The 21,708-nt window shown below is 40.9% G+C and overlaps 1 protein-coding gene across 1 annotated transcript in view; it reads left to right on the top strand.

Annotated features, from left to right (window-relative positions):
• LOC138671666 (LON peptidase N-terminal domain and RING finger protein 2-like) overlaps positions 1 to 21,708 on the top strand; it is a 96,142-nt gene that overhangs the window by 44,485 nt on the left and 29,949 nt on the right. Inside the window, exons 2-6 of the mRNA XM_069759836.1 lie at positions 16,461 to 16,579; positions 18,387 to 18,509; positions 19,589 to 19,744; positions 20,354 to 20,561; positions 21,621 to 21,704. Of these exons, the coding sequence (XP_069615937.1) occupies positions 16,461 to 16,579; positions 18,387 to 18,509; positions 19,589 to 19,744; positions 20,354 to 20,561; positions 21,621 to 21,704 (690 nt within the window). The remainder of the gene's footprint in view (positions 1 to 16,460; positions 16,580 to 18,386; positions 18,510 to 19,588; positions 19,745 to 20,353; positions 20,562 to 21,620; positions 21,705 to 21,708) is intronic.

The following is a 21,708-nucleotide window of genomic DNA, read 5'->3' as shown; positions in this document are numbered from 1 at the left end:
CATGGTACCGCTGAAAACGTCATCTTGTCCCGCAAAAAAAAAGCCGCCATACAGCATCATCAGCAGAAAAATAAAAAAGTTATAGCTCTCAGAATAAAGCGATGCAAAAACAATTATTTTTTTATATAAAATAGTTTTTATTGTGCAAAAGCGCCAAAACATAAAAAAAATTACATAAATGAGGTATCGCTGTAATCGTACTGACCTGAAGAATAAAACTGCTTTATCCATTTTACCACACGTGGAACAGTATAAACGCCCCCCCTAAAAGAAATTCAGGAATTGCTGGTTTTTGTTCATTCCGCCTCCCAAAAATCGGAATAAAAAGCGATCAAAAAATGTCATCTGCCCGAAAATGTTACCAATAAAAACGTCAACTCGTCCCGCAAAAAACAAGATCTCACATGACTCTGTGGGCCAAAATATGGATAAATTATAGCTCTCAAAATGTGGTGATGCAAAAACTATTTTTTGCAATAAAAAGCGTCTTTTAGTGTGTGACAGCTGCCAACCCTAAAAATCCGCCAAAAAAACACTATAAAAGTAAATCAAACCCCCCTTCATCACCCCCTTAGTTAGGGAAAAATAATAAAATGTAAAAAAATGTATTTCCATTTTCCCATTAGGGTTAGGGCTAGGGTTAGGGCTAGGGTTGGGGTTGGGGCTAGGGTTAGGGTTGGGGTTAGGGTTTCAGTTAGAATTGGGGGTTTCCACTGTTTAGGCACATCAGGGCTCTCCAAACGCGACATGGCGTCCGATCTCAATTCCAGCCAATTCTGCTTTGAAAAAGTAAAACAGTGCTCCTTCCCTTCCGAGTTCTCCTGTGCGCCCAAACAGTGGTTCCCCCCAGCATATGGGGTATCAGCGTTCTCAGGACAAGTTGGACAACAACTTTTGGGGTCTAATTTGTCCTGTTACCCTTGGGAAAAAAAAAACAGGGGATAAAATATCATTTTCGTGGAAAAAAAAATATTTTTTATTTTCACGGCTCTGCGTTATAAACTGTAGTGAAACACTTGTTGGTTCAAAGCTCTCACAACACATCTAGATAAGTTCTTTGGGGGGTCTAGTTTCCAATATGGGGTCACTTGTGGTGGGTTTCTACTGTTTAGGCACATCAGGGGCTCTGCAAATGCAACATGACACCTGCAGACCATTCCATCTAAGTCTGCATTTCAAACGGTGCTCCTTCCCTTCCGAGCTCTGCCATGCACTCAAACGGTGGTTCCCCCCCACATATGGGGTATCAGCGTACTCAGGACAAATTGGACAATAACATTTGTGGTCCAATTTCTCCTGTTACCCTTGGGGAAAAAAAAAATTGCGGGCTAAAACATCATTTTGTGGAATGAAAAAATGATTTTTTAATTTTCACAATACTACATTCTAAACTTTAGTGAAACAATTTGGGGTTAAAAGTGCTCACCACACATCTAGATAAGTTCCTTAGGGGGTCTTCTTTCCAAAATGGGGTCACTTGTGGGGGGTTTCCACTGTTAAGGCACGTCAGGGGCTCTTTAAATACAACATGGCGTCCGATCTCAATTCCAGCCAATTTTGCATTGAAAAGTCAAATGGCACTCCTTCCCTTCCGAGCTCTGCCATGCGCTCAGTGGTTTATCCCCATATATGAAGTATCAGCGTACTCAGGACAAATTGCACAACAACTTTTGGGGTCCAATTTATCCTGTTACCCTTGGGAAAATAAAAAATTTGGGGCAAAAAGATCATTTTTTGTGAAAATTAATATGAAATTTTTTTTTACGGCTCTACATTATAAACTTCTGTGAAGCACTTGGAGGTTCAAAGTGCTCACCACAAATCTAGATTAGTTCCTTAGGGGGTCTACTTTCCAAAATGGTGTCACTTGTGGGGGTTTCCACTGTTTAGGCACGTCAGGGGCTCTCCAATCGTGACATGGGCTCCGATCTCAATTCCAGCAAATCTTGCATTGAAAAGTCAAATGGCGCTCCTTCCCTTCCGAGCTCTGCCATGTGCCCAAACAGTGGTTTACCCCCACATATGGGGTATCGGCGTACTCAGGACAAATTGTACAACGACTTTTGTGGTCCAATTTCTCCTGTTACCCTTGGTAAAATGAAACAAATTGGACCTGAAGTAAAAAAATTTTGAAAAAAAAAGTTAAATGTTCAATTTTTTTAAACATTCAATAAACTCCTGTGAAGCACCTGAAGGGTTAATAAACTTTTTGAATGTGGTTTTGAGTACCTTGAGGGGTGCAGTTTTTAGAATGGTGTCACTTTTGGGCATTTTCTGTCATATAGACCCCTCAAAGTCACTTCAAGTGTGAGGTGGTCCGTAAAAAAAATGGTTTTGCAAATTTTGTTGCAAAAATGAGAAATCGCTGGTCAACTTTTAACCCTTATAACTCCCTAACAAAAAAAAATTATGTTTCCAAAATTGTGCTGATGTAAAGCAGACATGTGGGAAATGTTGTTTATTAACTATATTATGTGATATAACTCTAATTTAAGGGCATAAAAACTAAGAGTTTGAAAATTGCTAAATTTTCATAATTTCCGACAAATTTTTGTTTTTTTCACAAATAAATGCAAGTCATATCGAAGAAGTTTTACCACTATCATGAAGTACAATATGTCACGAGAAAACAGTGTCAGAATCACCAGGATCCATTGAAGCGTTTCAGAGTTATGACCTCATAAAGTGACAGTGGTCAGAATTGTAAAAATTGGCCCTGTCACTTAGGTGAAAACAGGCTTTGGGGTGAAGGGGTTAAAATGAGGTTCCCATGATACATTGTTGTATACTATGATTAATGGCATTTGTTGTGTCAGAAACACGTCAGGTTTTATCATGTTCCTTGGATGGATCCACTTATTTTAAAGATTGACACATAAAATATTTTGCTTTTATTTTGCCCGATGGTTGCGCTGTATCGCTCTTTTCATCCTTGTACCGTATAATACTGCCATCTGCTTAGACACATTCTCTTGGTAATGCATGTGTACGTATGGCTGTTATCTGGGAATTACGTTTTACAGGAATCCAGGCCAAGTCAGATCCCAAATTTAAGATGTCATTAAATGTTAGCTTTGAAAGAAGACAGGAGCGTTGCCTGTTTTTAGTAAAGAAGCTGCATGAGCTCTTTTAAACCAGTATTTCTAGAATATCCAGCACCTGACAGACGTACAGTACATTGAGTACGGTAATTGCAGAATGAAAATAAAATGACATTTTATAGGCTTTTTTTTTCACTTTTTTTTTTTTCATGAATATTAAATATTTTTCAAATTTTTGGGGGGGCTGGGAAGGGGGTTGGACCTGCATATTGTATCAGTTATGCCACTTTCCTTAATAACATTCTAGCTCGTACAAACAGTATTCTTTTACCTACGTTTGTAAATGTCCAATCTAGAAGGGCTACTTGACTTAAAGTAACATAGTAACATAGTAACATAGTTAGTAAGGCCGAAAAAAGACATTTGTCCATCCAGTTCAGCCTATATTCCATCATAATAAATACCCAGATCTACGTCCTTCTACAGAACCTAATAATTGTATGATACAATATTGTTCTGCTCCAGGAAGACATCCAGGCCTCTCTTGAACCCCTCGACTGAGTTCGCCATCACCACCTCCTCAGGCAAGCAATTCCAGATTCTCACTGCCCTAACAGTAAAGAATCCTCTTCTATGTTGGTGGAAAAACCTTCTCTCCTCCAGACGCAAAGAATGCCCCCTTGTGCCCGTCACCTTCCTTGGTATAAACAGATCCTCAGCGAGATATTTGTATTGTCCCCTTATATACTTATACATGGTTATTAGATCGCCCCTCAGTCGTCTTTTTTCTAGACTAAATAATCCTAATTTCGCTAATCTATCTGGGTATTGTAGTTCTCCCATCCCCTTTATTAATTTTGTTGCCCTCCTTTGTACTCTCTCTAGTTCCATTATATCCTTCCTGAGCACCGGTGCCCAAAACTGGACACAGTACTCCATGTGCGGTCTAACTAGGGATTTGTACAGAGGCAGTATAATGCTCTCATCATGTGTATCCAGACCTCTTTTAATGCACCCCATGATCCTGTTTGCCTTGGCAGCTGCTGCCTGGCACTGGCTGCTCCAGGTAAGTTTATCATTAACTAGGATCCCCAAGTCCTTCTCCCTGTCAGATTTACCCAGTGGTTTCCCGTTCAGTGTGTAATGGTGATATTGATTCCCTCTTCCCATGTGTATAACCTTACATTTATCATTGTTAAACCTCATCTGCCACCTTTCAGCCCAAGTTTCCAACTTATCCAGATCCATCTGTAGCAGAATACTATCTTCTCTTGTATTAACTGCTTTACATAGTTTTGTATCATCTGCAAATATCGATATTTTACTGTGTAAACCTTCTACCAGATCATTAATGAATATGTTGAAGAGAACAGGTCCCAATACTGACCCCTGCGGTACCCCACTGGTCACAGCGACCCAGTTAGAGACTATACCATTTATAACCACCCTCTGCTTTCTATCACTAAGCCAGTTACTAACCCATTTACACACATTTTCCCCCAGACCAAGCATTCTCATTTTGTGTACCAACCTCTTGTGCGGCACGGTATCAAACGCTTTGGAAAAATCGAGATATACCACGTCCAATGACTCACCGTGGTCCAGTCTATAGCTTACCTCTTCATAAAAACTGATTAGATTGGTTTGACAGGAGCGATTTCTCATAAACCCATGCTGATATGGAGTTAAACAGTTATTCTCATTGAGATAATCCAGAATAACATCCCTCAGAAACCCTTCAAATATTTTACCAACAATAGAGGTTAGACTTACTGGCCTATAATTTCCAGGTTCACTTTTAGAGCCCTTTTTGAATATTGGCACCACATTTGCTATGCGCCAGTCCTGCGGAACAGACCCTGTCGCTATAGAGTCACTAAAAATAAGAAATAATGGTTTATCTATTACATTACTTAGTTCTCTTAGTACTCGTGGGTGTATGCCATCCGGACCCGGAGATTTATCTATTTTAATCTTATTTAGCCGGTTTCGCACCTCTTCTTGGGTTAGATTGGTGACCCTTAATATAGGGTTTTCATTGTTTCTTGGGATTTCACCTAGCATTTCATTTTCCACCGTGAATACCGTGGAGAAGAAGGTGTTTAATATGTTAGCTTTTTCCTCGTCATCTACAACCATTCTTTCCTCACTATTTTTTAAGGGGCCTACATTTTCAGTTTTTATTCTTTTACTATTGATATAGTTGAAGAACCGTTTGGGATTAGTTTTACTCTCCTTAGCAATGTGCTTCTCTGTTTCCTTTTTGGCAGCTTTAATTAGTTTTTTAGATAAAGTATTTTTCTCCCTATAGTTTTTTAGAGCTTCAATGGTGCCATCCTGCTTTAGTAGTGCAAATGCTTTCTTTTTACTGTTAATTGCCTGTCTTACTTCTTTGTTTAGCCACATTGGGTTTTTCCTATTTCTAGTCCTTTTATTCCCACAAGGTATAAACCGCTTACACTGCCTATTTAGGATGTTCTTAAACATTTCCCATTTATTATCTGTATTCTCATTTCTGAGGATATTGTCCCAGTCTACCAGATTAAGGGCATCTCTAAGCTGTTCAAACTTTGCCTTCCTAAAGTTCAATGTTTTTGTGACTCCCTGACAAGTCCCCCTAGTGAAAGACAGGTGTAGTCTTTCACTAGGGGGAAGTATGTCTTCTTCCGTTCCAGATGATTGTTGCCTCTTCACGTTTTCCTTGGAAACGTGCTTATTATCCTGCTATTCCATCTGGCACGTGTCCTGAGAAAGGAGCACTGCCTCGGCCTGGTTACCTAGAGACAGCCACTTAAGAGTCTTAGTCATCGTCCAGGGCTTTGCATGAACGGCGGGGATCGGAATATTATCGCCATCTATAGCGCTTGGCTGTGGAAGATTACAATGTCTTTTTTCATTGGGATGGAGGTTTGGTGTCATGTGCTTGCGAGTGCTCACTCCTGACTTTTTGCTCCATGTGACATTCTGTTGTGTAACATATTTTCACAGTCATAACAAGCGACTAGGTTTCTCCAGCATTTCTCTGCATGATATCGAATGCGAAATATTGTCGTACCTACATGTAACAAGGAATATTTTGTTCTAATAGTGAATAAATCTGGCAGATGCAGCGTCCTTGGGGAAACCCTTTCACACGCTCAGTATTTGGTGAGTTTTTTTACCTCAGTATATGTAAGCCAAACCAAGGAGTGGGCGATAAGTGGTGACTACTGCTGAGCGAGTATACTCGTTAATTGAGATTTCCGTGCATGCTCAGGTGGTCTCCGAGTATTTATGAGTGCTCGAAGATTTAGTTTGTGACATCGCAGCTGCATAATTTGCGGCTGCTAGACAGCCTGAATACATGTGGGGTTGTCTATTTGTTAAGGAATCCCCACATGTGTTCAGGCTGGTCCTAGTCCAGTATATGCACCCGAGTGCAGTGCGATATTTCACACATACCCATATATACTTATATGGGTAAGAGCGATTCGAAGTTGGCATGTATTCGCAGCATTCTGCTTTTTTTTTTTTTCCTGTCCGATCGGAGCAGGAAAAAAAATGACATTGAGAACAGAAGCATAGGATTAAATTGGTGCAAATTTGTCTGATTTAATCGCAAGTGGGAGCGAGCCCTAACTTGCAGCATGCTGTGACTGTACTCAACCGTGTTATACTCTAGTATGAGCATACGCTAAAACTACTAGTCTGCAGTCACTCTGTGACTGCAGACTAAAGGCCCCTTCACATTAAGCGACGCTGCAGCGATACCGACAACGATCCGGATCGCTGCAGCGTCGCTGTTTGGTCGCTGGAGAGCTGTCACACAGACCGCTCTCCAGCGACCAACGATGCCGGTAACCAGGGTAAACATCGGGTAACTAAGCGCAGGGCCGCGCTTAGTAACCCGATGTTTACCCTGGATACCATGCTAAAAGTAAAAAAAAACAAACACTAGATACTTACCTACCGCTGTCTGTCCTCCAGCGCTGCGCTCTGCTTCTCTGCTCTCCTTCTGTACTGTCTGTGAGCCGGAAAGCAGAGCGGTGACGTCACCGCTCTGCTTTCCGGCTCACAGACAGTACAGGAGGAGTGCAGAGCACAGCGCTGGAGGACAGACAGCGGTAGGTAAGTATCTAGTGTTTGTTTTTTTTTACTTTTAGCATGGTAACCAGGGTAAACATCGGGTTACTAAGCGCAGCCCTGCGCTTAGTTACCCGATGTTTACCCTGGTTACCAGTGAAGACATCGCTGGATCGGTGTCACACACGCCGATCCAGCGATGTCTCCAGGGAGTCCAGCGACGAAATAAAGTTCTGGACTTTGTTCAGCGACCAACGATCTCCCAGCAGGGGCCTGATCGTTGGTCGCTGTCACACAGAACGATTTCATTAACGATATCGTTGCTACGTCACAAATAGCAACGATATCGTTAACAATATCGTTATGTGTGAAGGTGCCTTTAGGAATCCTCACATTGTTTGTACTGCACACTGCGCTGTGAAGATTCTCCGGTGACCGCGCCGGGAACAGCGGTTATGTGACCACAATTATGCTATATGGATACTCCTGGGCAAAATCCAACTAGATCACGGCCTCGCTTAATACAAGTGTATTGAGCGAGGCCGGAAACAGTCTAGTCGGATTGTGGCCCAGAGTGTGCATATAGAATACTTGCGGCCACTTGGCCGCCGTTCCTGCCGCTGACACAGGAGAAGCCTCACAACAGTGCGCATGATGTGTGAATTCACAAGTCTGTAGTCACAACCCCTCTAACTATTTCCAACTACCGTAGTTTTTAATTTTCGTGATTTTGTTTTTTTTCTTTCCCGCGTTTTTTACAAGCTAATATTGTTTTATTTTTCCATCGACCTAGCCATTTGAGAGCTTGTTTTTTTACGAGCCAAATTGGAGTTGTGAGTGAGCAAATTAATTTTACCATATAATGTTCTGAAAATTAGTAAAAAAAAAAAAATCCACAAGAGGCCATTCCACCATTGTTTTTTGGGTTTCATTTTTACAACGTCCTTTTTACTGTTAAAATGATCTTGCAACATAATTTTTCATATCAGTATGATTACAGTGATACTAAAATTATTTTTTTTTTCTTTTCACTGGCTAAAAAAAGCTTTTTGAAAAAAAAATTGGTTTGTGTCGCCATTTTCAGATATCTATAATTTTTTTCAGTTAATAGGCCTGTTTGAGGGCTAATTTTGTTTGTGTAGCAAGCTGTGGATTTTAGTAACACCATTTTCGGGAACCTATAATGTTTTGATCTCTTTTTATTCGTTTTTTTTTTTATAAAAAAAAGGTTTAATGACCTGTTCTGGCGTTCCAATTTTTTTTTCACATTACATCGTTATAGTATGAGCTAATTATTTTTGTGTTTCAGGCCAGTCTCACACGTCCAGATAATTCCAGTACTGGAGAAAACAGTACCAGAGTTATCCGTGTCCGTTTGCTCACTTAGGCCATCAGTGTGGCACACGTGCGGCAGCCGTGTGCCGACTGAGGACCACACGGACCCTGCAGGAGACAGTGCTACAGTTAAGCGCTGTCCCCTGCTTTTGGTGTTGAAGCCGGCATTCATTCCTTCTCCCCAGCAGCGTTCGCTGGAGAGAAGGAATAAAAAATCAAGGTGTTTTTTTCCTTAAAAATAAAGTCCTGACACTAGCCAGGGACTTACACAATACTAGGCGGGTGGTTTTAATGTTACTTCTGATGAATGTGTGTTTGTAGTTATCGCCACATTTTCCATGCAGTACAACATATCCTCTTGTCCTACTATTTTGTACATTACAGAAATGCAACATAAAGTTAATATCCTAATGTACTAGCCATAAATCATATTCAATTTGCCCGCAGAGACTATTCAAGGTCTTACAAGTTCATTCCCAGAATCGGAGCTTGTTAGCTGTTTAGGTAATTGTAGCTGTGATAGGTGGGGACCTGGCACCTGTTTTTGCCTGCAGGTTGTGATTTGTTCTCCTTAAAAAAAAAATGAAATGAAATTTACTGTGCGTACGTGAGGAAAAAGACCTTAGAAATAAACCGAGAAATATGGTAATCAGAGTGAAACGCTATTTCGTTCCAATAGATGGTAAAATAAAGAATACGTATAACCCATGTAAGGGTGGGGAAGTACACTACATAGCATCACATAGGTAGTTCAGGCATCTATTTTCTTTTTTTTTTATAAACTGCAGGTATTTCATTGAACTTACAGATACTGTCATATTACCATTGAAGTACTAACAAAAGAAAAAAATACCTTGATGACTGTGAGCTGTAGGTATAGTAAGACGTTAAAAAAAGATTAGATAGTGAACAATTTATCCAGGAAAAATACCAGGACTTGAATTCGAAACGCGTTGGTGTTCTATCTTGCCGTTCTGCACTTGCTGTGCTTTTTAGCAGGAATCCAATAAACTTTAAATATTTGTAGTCATTGGATGAAGCTGGACAACACTTTTTTTTTCTAATTCGTGGATCCTGGCAAAAACTACACTGCTTAGACTGGTTTCACACATCCGCCTGCGATGTCTGGACTGGCAATAGGTTCCCTGACTGCACATTGCAGTTCATTCTTGAACCGGGAATGCTTTACATGTGAAACTGACCTTCCGCCAAGCCTGAGGTTTTTTTCCATCTGCCAATGTATTGCGTTATAAGAAAAATGTACGGTACTTCATTGGGTGATTCTTAAAACATGACGACATGTATTCGCCAGAAGGGCACATTTCTGCACAGTAAAAGCCTAAGAGTGTCATATAGACCCCATTGCTGAATAAATTGAAATATTTCTAAAATTGATCAATCTCAGACATTGACCTATGTATTTTCAAGTAACATATTTCTGCTTATGTTGATGATATTTTGAATTTGAGTGGCCTAGCCAGTCTCCAGACCTTAATCCCATAGAAAACTTGTGGAGTGAGTTGAAGCTCCGAGTTGCCAAGCGACAGCCTCAAAAATCTTAATGATTTAAAGATGATCTCCAAAGAGGAGTGGACCAGAATTCCTCCTGACTAGTGATGAGTGAATATACTCGTTACTCGAGATTTCCCAAGCATGCTCGGGTGTCCTCCGAGTATTTTTTAGTGCTCAGAGTTTTTCTTGCCGCAGCTGAATGATTTACATATTTTAGCCAGCATAAGTACATGTGGGGGTTGCCTGGTTGCTAGGGAATCCCCACATGTAATCAAGCTGGCTAACAGATGTAAATCAGGCTGGTTTCACACTTGCGTTTCAAAACGCATGGTGAAAAAACGCATGTAAACGCGTGCAAACGCTGCGTTTTTTTTGGCGCATGCGTTTTTGCATGTGGTGAAAAAAACGCGGCGTTTTGACGCGTTTACATGCGTTTGCGTTTTTTAAACGCATGCAGATAAATGTGTGACAGCTGCCAATCATCAAAATACAGTAAAAACCCCACTATAAACAGAAAGAGCTAGGGGTAGGGTTAGGGGTAGGGATCCTAACCCTAACCCTAAAGGGATCCTAACCCTACCCCTAACCCTACCACTAACCCTACCCCTAACCCTACCCTTAAAGGGATTAGGGGTAGGGGTAGGGTTAGGATCCCTTTATCAATTTTATGGTGTGGGGTGGTTTATCAGTGTGTTTTTATGTTTTTTTTTTTTTTAAACGCATGCGTTTTTAACGCATGCAAACACATGCACAAAAAAACGCATGCGTTCCCATTGACTCCAATGTGCTTTTTTACCCCAAAAAAACGCATGAAAATGCATGCGTTTTTTTGTGTCCAAAAAACGCCTCTCAAAAATACTACAAGTTGCATTTTTGAAAATGAACGCATGCAGTAAAAAAACGCATGCTATTGAAAACGCGACCAAACGCGTACACAAAAAACGCATGCGTTTTCAATGTTAAATATTTGTCCAAAAAACGCTGCAGACAAAAACGCAAGTGTGAAACCACCCTCATTCAGCTGCGGCGATAAAAACTAAAACTCCGAGCACTAAAAAATACTCGGAGGACACCCGAGCGTGCTCGGGAAATCTCGAGTAATGAGTATATTCGCTCATCACTACTCCTGACATGTGCACAAACCCCATCATCAACTACAAAAATGTCTGACTGCTGTGCTTGCCAACAAGGGTTTTGCCACCAAGTATTAAGTTTTGTTTGTCACTTCAAAATGCAAATACGTTTATATAGTTTATACAGTGTGATTTTCTGGATTTTATTTTTGATATTCTATCTTTTAGTGTTTAAAAATAACCTACCCTTAAAATTATAGGCTGTTCATGTCTTTGTCAGTGGGCAAACTTACAAAATCAGCAAAAGATCAAATACTTATTTCCTCCGCTGTACAGGTCCTTCTCAAAAAATTAGCATATAGTGTTAAATTTCATTATTTACCATAATGTAATGATTACAATTAAACTTTCATATATTATAGATTCATTATCCACCAACTGAAATTTGTCAGGTCTTTTATTGTTTTAATACTGATGATTTTGGCATACAACTCCTGATAACCCAAAAAACCTGTCTCAATAAATTAGCATATCAAGAAAAGGTTCTCTAAACGACCTATTACCCTAATCTTCTGAATCAACTAATTAACTCTAAACACATGCAAAAGATACCTGAGGCTTTTATAAACTCCCTGCCTGGTTCATTACTCAAAACCCCCATCATGGGTAAGACTAGCGACCTGACAGATGTCAAGAAGGCCATCATTGACACCCTCAAGCAAGAGGGTAAGACCCAGAAAGAAATTTCTCAACAAATAGGCTGTGCTGTATCAAGGCACCTCAATGGTAAGTCTGTTGGAAGGAAACAATGTGGCAGAAAACGCTGTACAACGAGAAGAGGAGACCGGACCCTGAGGAAGATTGTGGAGAAGGACCGATTCCAGACCTTGGGGAACCTGAGGAAGCAGTGGACTGAGTCTGGTGTGGAAACATCCAGAGCCACCGTGCACAGGCGTGTGCAGGAAATGGGCTACAGGTGCCGAAATGGGCTACAGAGAAGCAGCACTGGACTGTTGCTAAGTGGTCCCAAGTACTTTTTTCTGATGAAAGCAAATTTTGCATGTCATTCGGAAATCAAGGTGCCAGAGTCTGGAGGAAGACTGGAGAGAAGGAAATGCCAAAATGCCTGAAGTCCAGTGTCAAGTACCCACAGTCAGTGATGGTGTGGGGTGCCATGTCAGCTGCTGGTGTTGGTCCACTGTGTTTCATCAAGGGCAGGGTCAATGCAGCTAGCTATCAGGAGATTTTGGAGCACTTCATGCTTCCATCGGCTGAAATGCTTTATGGAGATGAAGATTTCATTTTTCAGCACGACCTGGCACCTGCTCACAGTGCCAAAACTACTGGTAAATGGTTTACTGACCATGGTATTACTGTGCTCAATTGGCCTGCCAACTCTCCTGACCTGAACCCCATAGAGAATCTGTGGGATATTGTGAAGAGAAAGTTGAGAGACGCAAGACCCAACACTCTGGATGAGCTTAAGGCCGCTATTGAAGCATCCTGGGCCTCCATAACATCTCAGCAGTGTCACAGGCTGATTGCCTCCATGCCACGCCGCATTGAAGCAGTCATTTCTGCCAAAGGATTCCCGACCAAGTATTGAGTGCATAACTGAACATTATTATTTGATGGTTTTTTGTTTGTTATTAAAAAACACTTTTATTTGATTGGATAGGTGAAATATGCTAATTTATTGAGACAGGTTTTTTGGGTTATCAGGAGTTGTATGCCAAAATCATCAGTATTAAAACAATAAAAGACGTGACAAATTTCAGTTGGTGGATAATGAATCTATAATATATGAAAGTTTAATTGTAATCATTACATTATGGTAAATAATGAAATTTAACACTATATGCTAATTTTTTGAGAAGGACCTGTATGTGCAAGTCCCAAGCAGCGATTGTTATGATCTGCCTAGAATGTTTACATAAGGGTGCATTCAGACCTTGTAGTCAGTGTAGGTATATTGTGTACAGCACGTGCCAAGCATATCCATAGACACATTGATATCAATTTGTTTCCGCTATCAGTCATGGCTGAAAGTATTGACTCCCTTGAAATTGTTCCAGAAAATTAAGTATTTCTCCCAGAAAATTATTGCAATTACAAATTATGTCCAATTTGCCTTTTTATCTTTTTTTTTTTTTTTTGCTCTGTTTAAATACATACAAAGGTAATAAACATGTGTATAATAAAAAGTGTAATTGCAATAATTTTCTGGAAGAAATACTTAATTTTCCGGAACAATTTCAAGGGTGCCAACACTCTTCGCCTGGACTGTATGTGTATGTAAAGCAAGTAAGGCTACGTTCACATTTGCGTTGTGCGGCGCTGCGTCGGTGACGCAATGCACAACGCAAATATGAACGCATGCACAAACGCTGCGTTTTGCGACGCATGCGTCGCTTTTTGCATGGTTTTGGGCGCAGGAAAAACTGCATCATGCAGCGTTCCCTGCGCCCTGACGCATGCGCTGCAGCGACGCATGCGTCGCAAAACGCAAATGCAACGCATGTCCATGCGCCCCCATGTTAAATATAGGGGCGCATGCGTCGCTGCGGCTGCGCCCGATGCAGCCGGGAGCGGCGCAAATGTGAACGTAGCCTAAGAGATGAATCCATATAGTATGTGGTTTATTGTTTACTGATAAAAATTGTAAGGTCTAATTGATCAAAAAGTCACCTTAAAGAGAATCTGTCACCCAGGTTTTTGCCATGTAATCTGAGAGCAAGATAATGTAGGAGCAGAGACCCTGACTACAGCGATGTGTCACTTGCTGATTCTGTGATTTGCTGTTTCAATTCAATCACTGTTTTACCAGCAGGAGATTATCACTAGATGACAACTGTCCTTGTGCATGATAGTCCAACTCTGCCACCTGCACAGATTGGCAGCTCTGTGTCAGTCACTATATAATGTACACAGAAAGCTGTGATGTGGCGGGGTTATACACAACTCAACAACTGAGCTCAGCTAGATCTACAGCAGCATATACTGTGATTCTATCATAACTGCTGCACCCGATAAACTAAGTGATGCATCGCTGGAATCGGGGTCTCTGTACCTCATGCTTCTGTCAGATTACATGACAAACCCCCTTCTGACAGATTCCCTTTCCTGGATGACATAGTATTTGCCCAATCACTATAAATAAGGTTTTACCAATTAGCAAATAGACTTTTTATTCTATCACATCTGAAAATTCTTCTCATTGCCAGGTAAACACTGAGCCACTATGTGTAGAAATGTTCGTGACCAATCTTGTTAAATATTTTGACCTCCTATAAAATGGAAGCACAAAGTAACGCTGCTGATGCAGTACCTAGTAAATATAGGGCGGCTTGCCCTGCGGAGAGCCTATTGATCGTGAAGAATGGCCCTGATTCTGCTGCCTGCTCCACATAATGGGAAAGCAGGCGTCTATTTTTAGCTAGAACAGAAGCGTGTGAACCGTGTCGCTATTATACATTGTTCCTTAATCATGTTTTGAAAGTAAAGTAACTGAGGAATAAAGGCTATTTAAAGATATAGATAATGCATGTTCCAGAATCTACACCGTATCAGACTACAGTATTATTATTATTTTTTATTATAGCGCCATTTATTCCATGGCGCTTTACATGTGAGGAGGGGTGTACATAATAAAACAAGTACAATAATCTTAAACAATACAAGTCACGACTGGTACAGGAGGAGAGAGGACCCTGCCCGCAAAGGCTCAATCTACAAGGGATGGGTGAATAAGACATGTAGCTGAAAGTATCTGTGCTGATATTGATCATCCTACAAACCTTCCAACTTGTAGCATGTCCATTCTGTTGCAGATTGCCCATGGATGACATTTGTGGCCAAACTACGGCACAAGCCTTGCTTTTTGTGACTCTGGCATAATTCTCCTCTTCTGATCCTATTTTATCTTATATTACAATTCAAATTGAAAAATGTAAAATAATAAATCTTCTTTATGTGCCATGCCCTTCTACCTACTCTTCACGGTCCTACCTGCTTCTGTAAGCCATCTGTCCGTAGCAGAAGCTTACCTGCTTCCGTAGAAGGAAAAAAAGTGTGCGAAGTCTGGACTCCTTGGCTGTGCCCTACTTCACAGTCCCGATCTAGCTGATCAATGGAGTATTATTTCTACAAACAGGATTGTTTTAGTAGCATCCTGCGAACTGACAAACAGTGGGGTTAACGTGAATTGCCTCACACTTGTGCTTCTTCAGGGGGATAAGCCTCCCCTGAGTAAGCAATGGGTGAAACTTGTGTTAAGTCTATCCTCTCTTTTCCCCCCACCATGTGATGCTCCTGTTCGCCGTGGTGGCAGTTTACTGCTACTGGATCTATGCTTTCCTATTGTTGGTTCACTGTTAAGAGATTTTGTGAAATCATTTTTTCACTCGTCCATTGGTTATGATTGTGTTTTGATTATTTGGTTTTATTCTTCCATGAATTAGGATATTGGGGTGACAGCCGGATGCTTAATCCTGGGTTATATATGTCTCGTTTTAATTATACTTTTGTATAATCTGTAAAGATCTTGGCTGTTTATTTGCTATGTATTCCTAATCCTTGTAGTTTTCTTTAGACGTATAAGGAAATGCTGTGGTTACATTTGCCATCTAAATGAGTACATATTTAATAACTATGTATACATGCAAACAGACTTTGTAATTAATTATGTTAATAGGAGGATTACGCATTTTGCATAGAGTTTATTTGGATATACTGTTGTGACCCATTTATTTGCTTCTCAGTTTGCTACAATCATCTAGCATAGCGCCATTGTCTTTTGGAAATCAGAACAGGGTCAGAAATTGACCTCCTCTCCTATTGCGGCAATACACAGCTGCTTTTTTTCCCCATGCTTTAAACTTAAGCCCTGCATATTCATGGCAAAGATGCATGGAATAAAAAAGTCCAGTTAAACCATCTTATTACCTATCCACTGGAAATGTAATGACTTACTGATTGGTGGGCATCCCACACTGACCAACAGATTGGGGAATTTTTATTTCTGATAGGGAACACAGTAAGTTGGACTCCTGAATGCCAGTCCATTTATTCTTTATGGGACTGCCAGAAAATGTTCGGTGATTAGGAGCCCATAGAGAATGAATGAAGCAGAGGTAGAGCATGTATACTACTGCTCCAGTGGGTCAGTTCATAAGTTCTCTTCACTGGACAGCCCCTTTAAGTGCCATCCTTCTCTGGATTGGCATGGGTCTCAGGTATTGTACGGCCACCAATCAGTATGTTATGTTATATCCGAGATGGGAATATCCCTTTAACACCAAATATCTGCATTGCTTTTGCCTAAAAACTAATACTAAATTTAATAAAACGGTTTAAGGTGATAAGACAATAATTAATAATCACATGTAAATTACACATTACCAGGAAAATTAAACAACATTGTTTTTCTTTTCTTCAGCTCCCCGTGACTCGCTATTAACAGTACAAAGAGCTCAGCTCTACTCAGCCATGAAGAACTTCAAGCAAGCCCTTAATGATGCTGATACCGTCTGCAGAAAACAGCCGCTCTGCTCTAAGGTAAATGGGTGGCATCACAAGAAAACTTCACTTCTAGACGAAATGCAGAAAAAAGCTCTAAAGTAACAAAAAATGTATGAACTTGAATGAAGTTCCTTTATATACTAAATGAGGCCAGAAACAGAAGTCTTAAGAATTAGGAAATGCCTCTGACCAGAAAGCTGTAAGTGTATTCCCACCTAAGACATGTATGGGATATCCACGGGATGTGTGTGGAGACATGTATGGGATATCCAAGGGATGTGTGCGGAGACTTGTATGGGATATCCACGGGATGTGTACGGAGACATGTATGGGATATTCACGAGATGTGTGCAGAGACCTGTATGAAATATCCACGGGATGTGTGCAGAGACATTTATGGGATGTCCACGGGATGTATGCGGAGACCTCTATGGGATATCCACGGGATGTATGCGGAGACATTTATGGGATGTCCATGGGATGTATGCGGAGGCCTCTATGGGATATCCACTGGATATATGCGGAGACATCTATGGGATATCCACTGGATGTGTGCGGAGACATGTATGGGATATCCACTTGATGTATGCGGAGACATGTATGGGATGTCCACGGGATGTATGCGAAGATATTTATGGGATATCCACTGGATGTATGCGGATCCCTCCATGACTCTGATAGAAAGGCTACTTATTTGTTCATTCGGCGGTCCCAGGCTGCCGCACCCGGCGTAATGGGTGTCTGAGAAACTCCAGTCCGGTGACCAATATGGGACGTGCCATGCCATGTGAACTGCTTTTTCATGTATGTAATGATTTGAGCCATTTTTTTTAATTCTGTTATTGACATGCATCATACTTTTTGGATTGTAGGACATGCCATACTATAAGATACACTGCAGGTTTAGGTTTAGACAGAACATAGAAAAATCATGATTCTAGCTAATTTAAACTTCCCTAGTGGTATAAATATGTGGTGGGGGTCAATATTACTAATTTTAATGCACTAAGGTAGAAGAATACAGCAAAAAAGGGGCAGCAGTGCTTACCTGCTGAGGTCTCCGAACAAATGCACTCTCAGGATTCTGCAAACCCATGTAGTAAAGATGGCGGCAACACAGGTGCAATACTGGTGAGACAACAACTCGCAGCCTACCAAGTCATGGAGGGGGTCAATGCCGCTTTTGTGCAATGTAATATTAAGCAATCACCCCCACCTCATCATCACTGTCCCCACTGGTGCTCACTATCTAAATTGGAGTGCGGGATAAAACTGGAGAACCCAGAGAAAACCCCTGCAAACACGGGGAGAACATACAAACTCCTTGCAGATGTTGTAATTGGTGGGATTTGAACCCAGGACCCCAGTAGTGCAGGACTATAGTGCTAACCACTGAGCCACCATGCTGTGTGAATCTAATTTTTTGCAGTTTCCTAGCATGAGCATTATTGTTCCAAAAACCCACTGTTGTTTTTTTTGTTTTTCTTGTTGAAAATATGTGCCCTAGTTAACCCAGTGCTTTACTATACTATAATCATAATTAAAGAGACAGCGCAGGATGAAGAATACTACAACATACATTCCGCAGATTGTCTCACCAATGGTAACAGAGTCCCAGATCTCATGATGTGCAGCATCACCATCTTCTATGATACATTTTTATCCCTGTATTATTTTGGATAGCAGTGCATCATTAGTACAGTTTCTTGTCTCCGGAGAACATGATGTCCTTTGCTGTTAGTTTAATCCTGTGTGCCAGTTTAATAGAGAGGATTATTTTTAGAAAGCATGGTACAAGATGCTTGGTTAATCGCTGTTAAAGCATGTCACGTTGTGTATGCAGGGACGTTATGTGAAGGCACAAGCGCTGTCTGGACTGGGGAGAACGGAGGAGTCGTTGAAGGAGTTTCTGCATTGTGTTGCCTTAAACCCTGAATGGAGTTCAGTGAAGGCAGAAGCACAAAAGGTAGAATTTAGCGCGCCACGCTTTTTTCTGTGCATCTCCAATGATTTTGGTTATCCAGCTCATTCATTTTATTAGTTTGTGACTAGTACATACTTTGTAAAACCAGGGCTGTGGAGTCGGTAAGCTAAACCTCCTCAATTTCCATGACTCCGACTCCACCAAAATGGACTCCGACTCCACAGCCCTGTGTAAAATTTTATATGGACTGGTAATCAATAGTCCTGGGTTTCTAAAATATAACTATAGCTCATTGATGGTCCATGGATCTGATCAGACCCTCACCTTTAAAAGGTTTATCCAGTACTAAGTTTTTAGGCCCATAGTAAAAACAAACTAGGCAGTTAGTTGCTACCTACCCGGTGCCGATCTCTGCTGACATAGAGCAGTCACAGACCACTCCTGCCAGTGATTTTGCAGCTTCCGCCGATGTCATGTCGACAGAGCAGCATCTTTTCGTTTGGTGTGCTTTGCTGATGGGGCATGACTGTCGATGTCATGCTGATTGATAGCCAGATCCAGCGGGGAGCCAGCTGTTAATCATCATGTCTGTAATTATGCCCCATCAACAGAGCAGATTAGAAGAGAAAGAGCTGCTCTGTCTACATGTTGACAACGGAAGCCGAAAGAGCTGCTCTGTTGATGTTGAGCAGCTGTATCAGGTCAGAAGTGGACGGTGCCCCCTTTTTGCTTGCACCGAGTAGAACTGGCAGGTAGTGAACAACTGCCTGCTTGCTAGTTTTTAGGCCCATGTTAGAAAAAATAGTCCTTGATAAATCCTTTAATTGAACAATGCAATGAAGCAAACAAATGCAGAAGGTGTAGCTGTATATATTTTTTTTTTTACATTTTTAATATACGGTATGTGCTTATTTTCCTTAAATGTAGAAGAGAAATGCACCTTGAACTAGGTACGATTTGTTCATGTGCCTTGTTAAGGTTTTATATACGTTGGGAAAATAGGTTTGGACATGACCTTTACCTTTGACATAAATTAATCCTATTGGTAACTGTAAAATTTTATCCACAAACTCATTTAATAAGATGCAACTTGAAAATATTTTTATTATTTTTACCCTCAGCTGATATGTGAAATGCTGTTTCCGGACTTTGAGAATGTCCAGGCCAGTTTTGCTGTCCGCGCACAAGCTCCATATACGAGATTAAAGCCGGTCTCCCTAAATGATCCAAGCAGTTCTCCTTCTGTGGATGATGTGTGTCTGCCAGGAGGCTCAAAGGTAAATGCATTGATTTCTATAGTAATTCACTATTTTTACTGCTGATTAACAACACCATGGCCGATTCATCAAGATCAGCGATGTTCACGGCGGTCTTGATGAGGGGCGTGTTACACTCAGACGCTCTTGATTCATTAGGAGGTGCTCGCTTCTTAATAAATTAGGCGCATCTGAAAATTAGTGCCTTGCCATAAATCTTACTACAGTCAGTGACAGGAGTACGATTTCTGGTATAAGGTACACCGCAGCTCGTCCCTCATCAGCTACGCCCATTTTAGCTCAAGAATGTTGCAGCTTTGCAAAGTATATTATGCCATAATCTTAGTGTAATCACTTTGATGAATTAGTGCCGATATCTATTTATTCTTTTCTGTCCACTTGCAGTGTAATTTCCCAAACCAACATTTTAGAATCAATTTCATTGCAAGGCAGGTAAAGCGTGTGCGTATAGTGTATACCAAGATCAGCTTCTAAGGCACCCCACAGTATCTGATTACAATACATCAATCATAATCATTGGAAATAGGGTTAATATTTTGTATAAATTTAGGCTACAGCCAGGACTGACATGAGGTATTACTAACATTTGCGGTTTTGTGTTCTTGACAGGACCCGGTGTTCAGACTAACCAAAGCCTCGTTTCAAATAAAAAATGTTCTAGACTGTCCTGATATTTGTGATCCGTCGGATGACAAAACAACAAAGACCCTCGGAAGTGTTCTCTCTTGCCTTCCTGGAGTAGGTATTAAGAGAAAACGTGCCAGCATCTCTGAAGATGTTCACAGTATTGAGCTCCCTGCCAAAGCCATCAGGAATGGTAAATAAAAGAAACATCGTTCGATATCCTACAACAAAATGTTAACTTAACTTTCTAATAAAAAGGCTTGTCCAACTTAGAAAAAAAAAAGACAAAAGCCAGGTAATGTTGTAAAACAACAAATTAACTTATACCTACCAATTTAGTTTTCAATGATCCAGAAGGAAATGTTCTCCAGAAACAAAGGGAAGTAGTTAAAACTTAGACGAGTTTTTATACCCGAAACGCGTCAGCTGTATGGTTTGTTGTTTTGTTTTGTTTTTTTATATGTGCGCATTCTCCCAATTTAATTATCGTATACTTAAAGGCTAAATTTTAACTACTTCCCTTTGGTGCTGGAGAACTTGCCTTTTTGGATAATTTGAGAGCGACCTGGAAGCCAGACCACAGACTGTCTACTGTGGAAGACTCCTGGGATACTGATTAGTGATGAACACAAGTGCTCGTTACTCGGGGTTGCCTAGGGTGCTTGGGTTTGCTCCGAGTATAGCGGGTGCTCGAGTAACATGTTCGATCCCCCGCAGCCACATGTTTCACAGCTGTTAGACCACCACAAAACACGCGGGGATTGCCCATGTTTGCCAGGCAATACCTGCTTGTTTTGTGGCTGTTCAACAGCGGGGACTCGAACATGTCACTCGAGCACCCACCATATTCAGTGCATACCCGAGCACCCTAGGCAACCCCGAGTAACGAGCGCTTGCCTTCATCACTAATACTTATCTCTAACACATACAGAGCTTAATTGACACTTTTCCTATTTTTTGTATATTACCAGCTCAGCCTGTCAGTCCGGCATCACCGCTATATTGGTCTATGCTGGGACTGAAAATGATGATGTCCCGTGATGATCAAGTGAAAGCTTCGTTGGTCATCTGGCCATTTTTTTATTTTTTTTTAAAGCTTGACAACCTTTCCAACTACTATATAAGCCCAATCAAGAAGTGTAGTTTTGCCAATATAACTCGCAGTCTCTAGCAGTTAAATAAAAGTTAAAAAAAAAAACTATATATAATGAATACAAATCTATTTTCACATACCGCTCTATTTGTTCCACAGATGCTGAGCCTACCTCACACTCAGCAGTTCGAGAGATCCCCAAAGAGTTGGTGGATTCTTCAGATTTTGAGTGTTCTCTCTGCATGAG

The sequence above is a fragment of the Ranitomeya imitator genome, chromosome 3, assembly GCF_032444005.1.
Source record: "Ranitomeya imitator isolate aRanImi1 chromosome 3, aRanImi1.pri, whole genome shotgun sequence".
In the NCBI taxonomy this organism is placed as follows: Eukaryota; Metazoa; Chordata; class Amphibia; order Anura; family Dendrobatidae; genus Ranitomeya; species Ranitomeya imitator.
The sequence above is the reverse complement of the archived record's forward strand: the minus strand, read 5'-3'. Positions and strand labels throughout refer to the sequence as shown.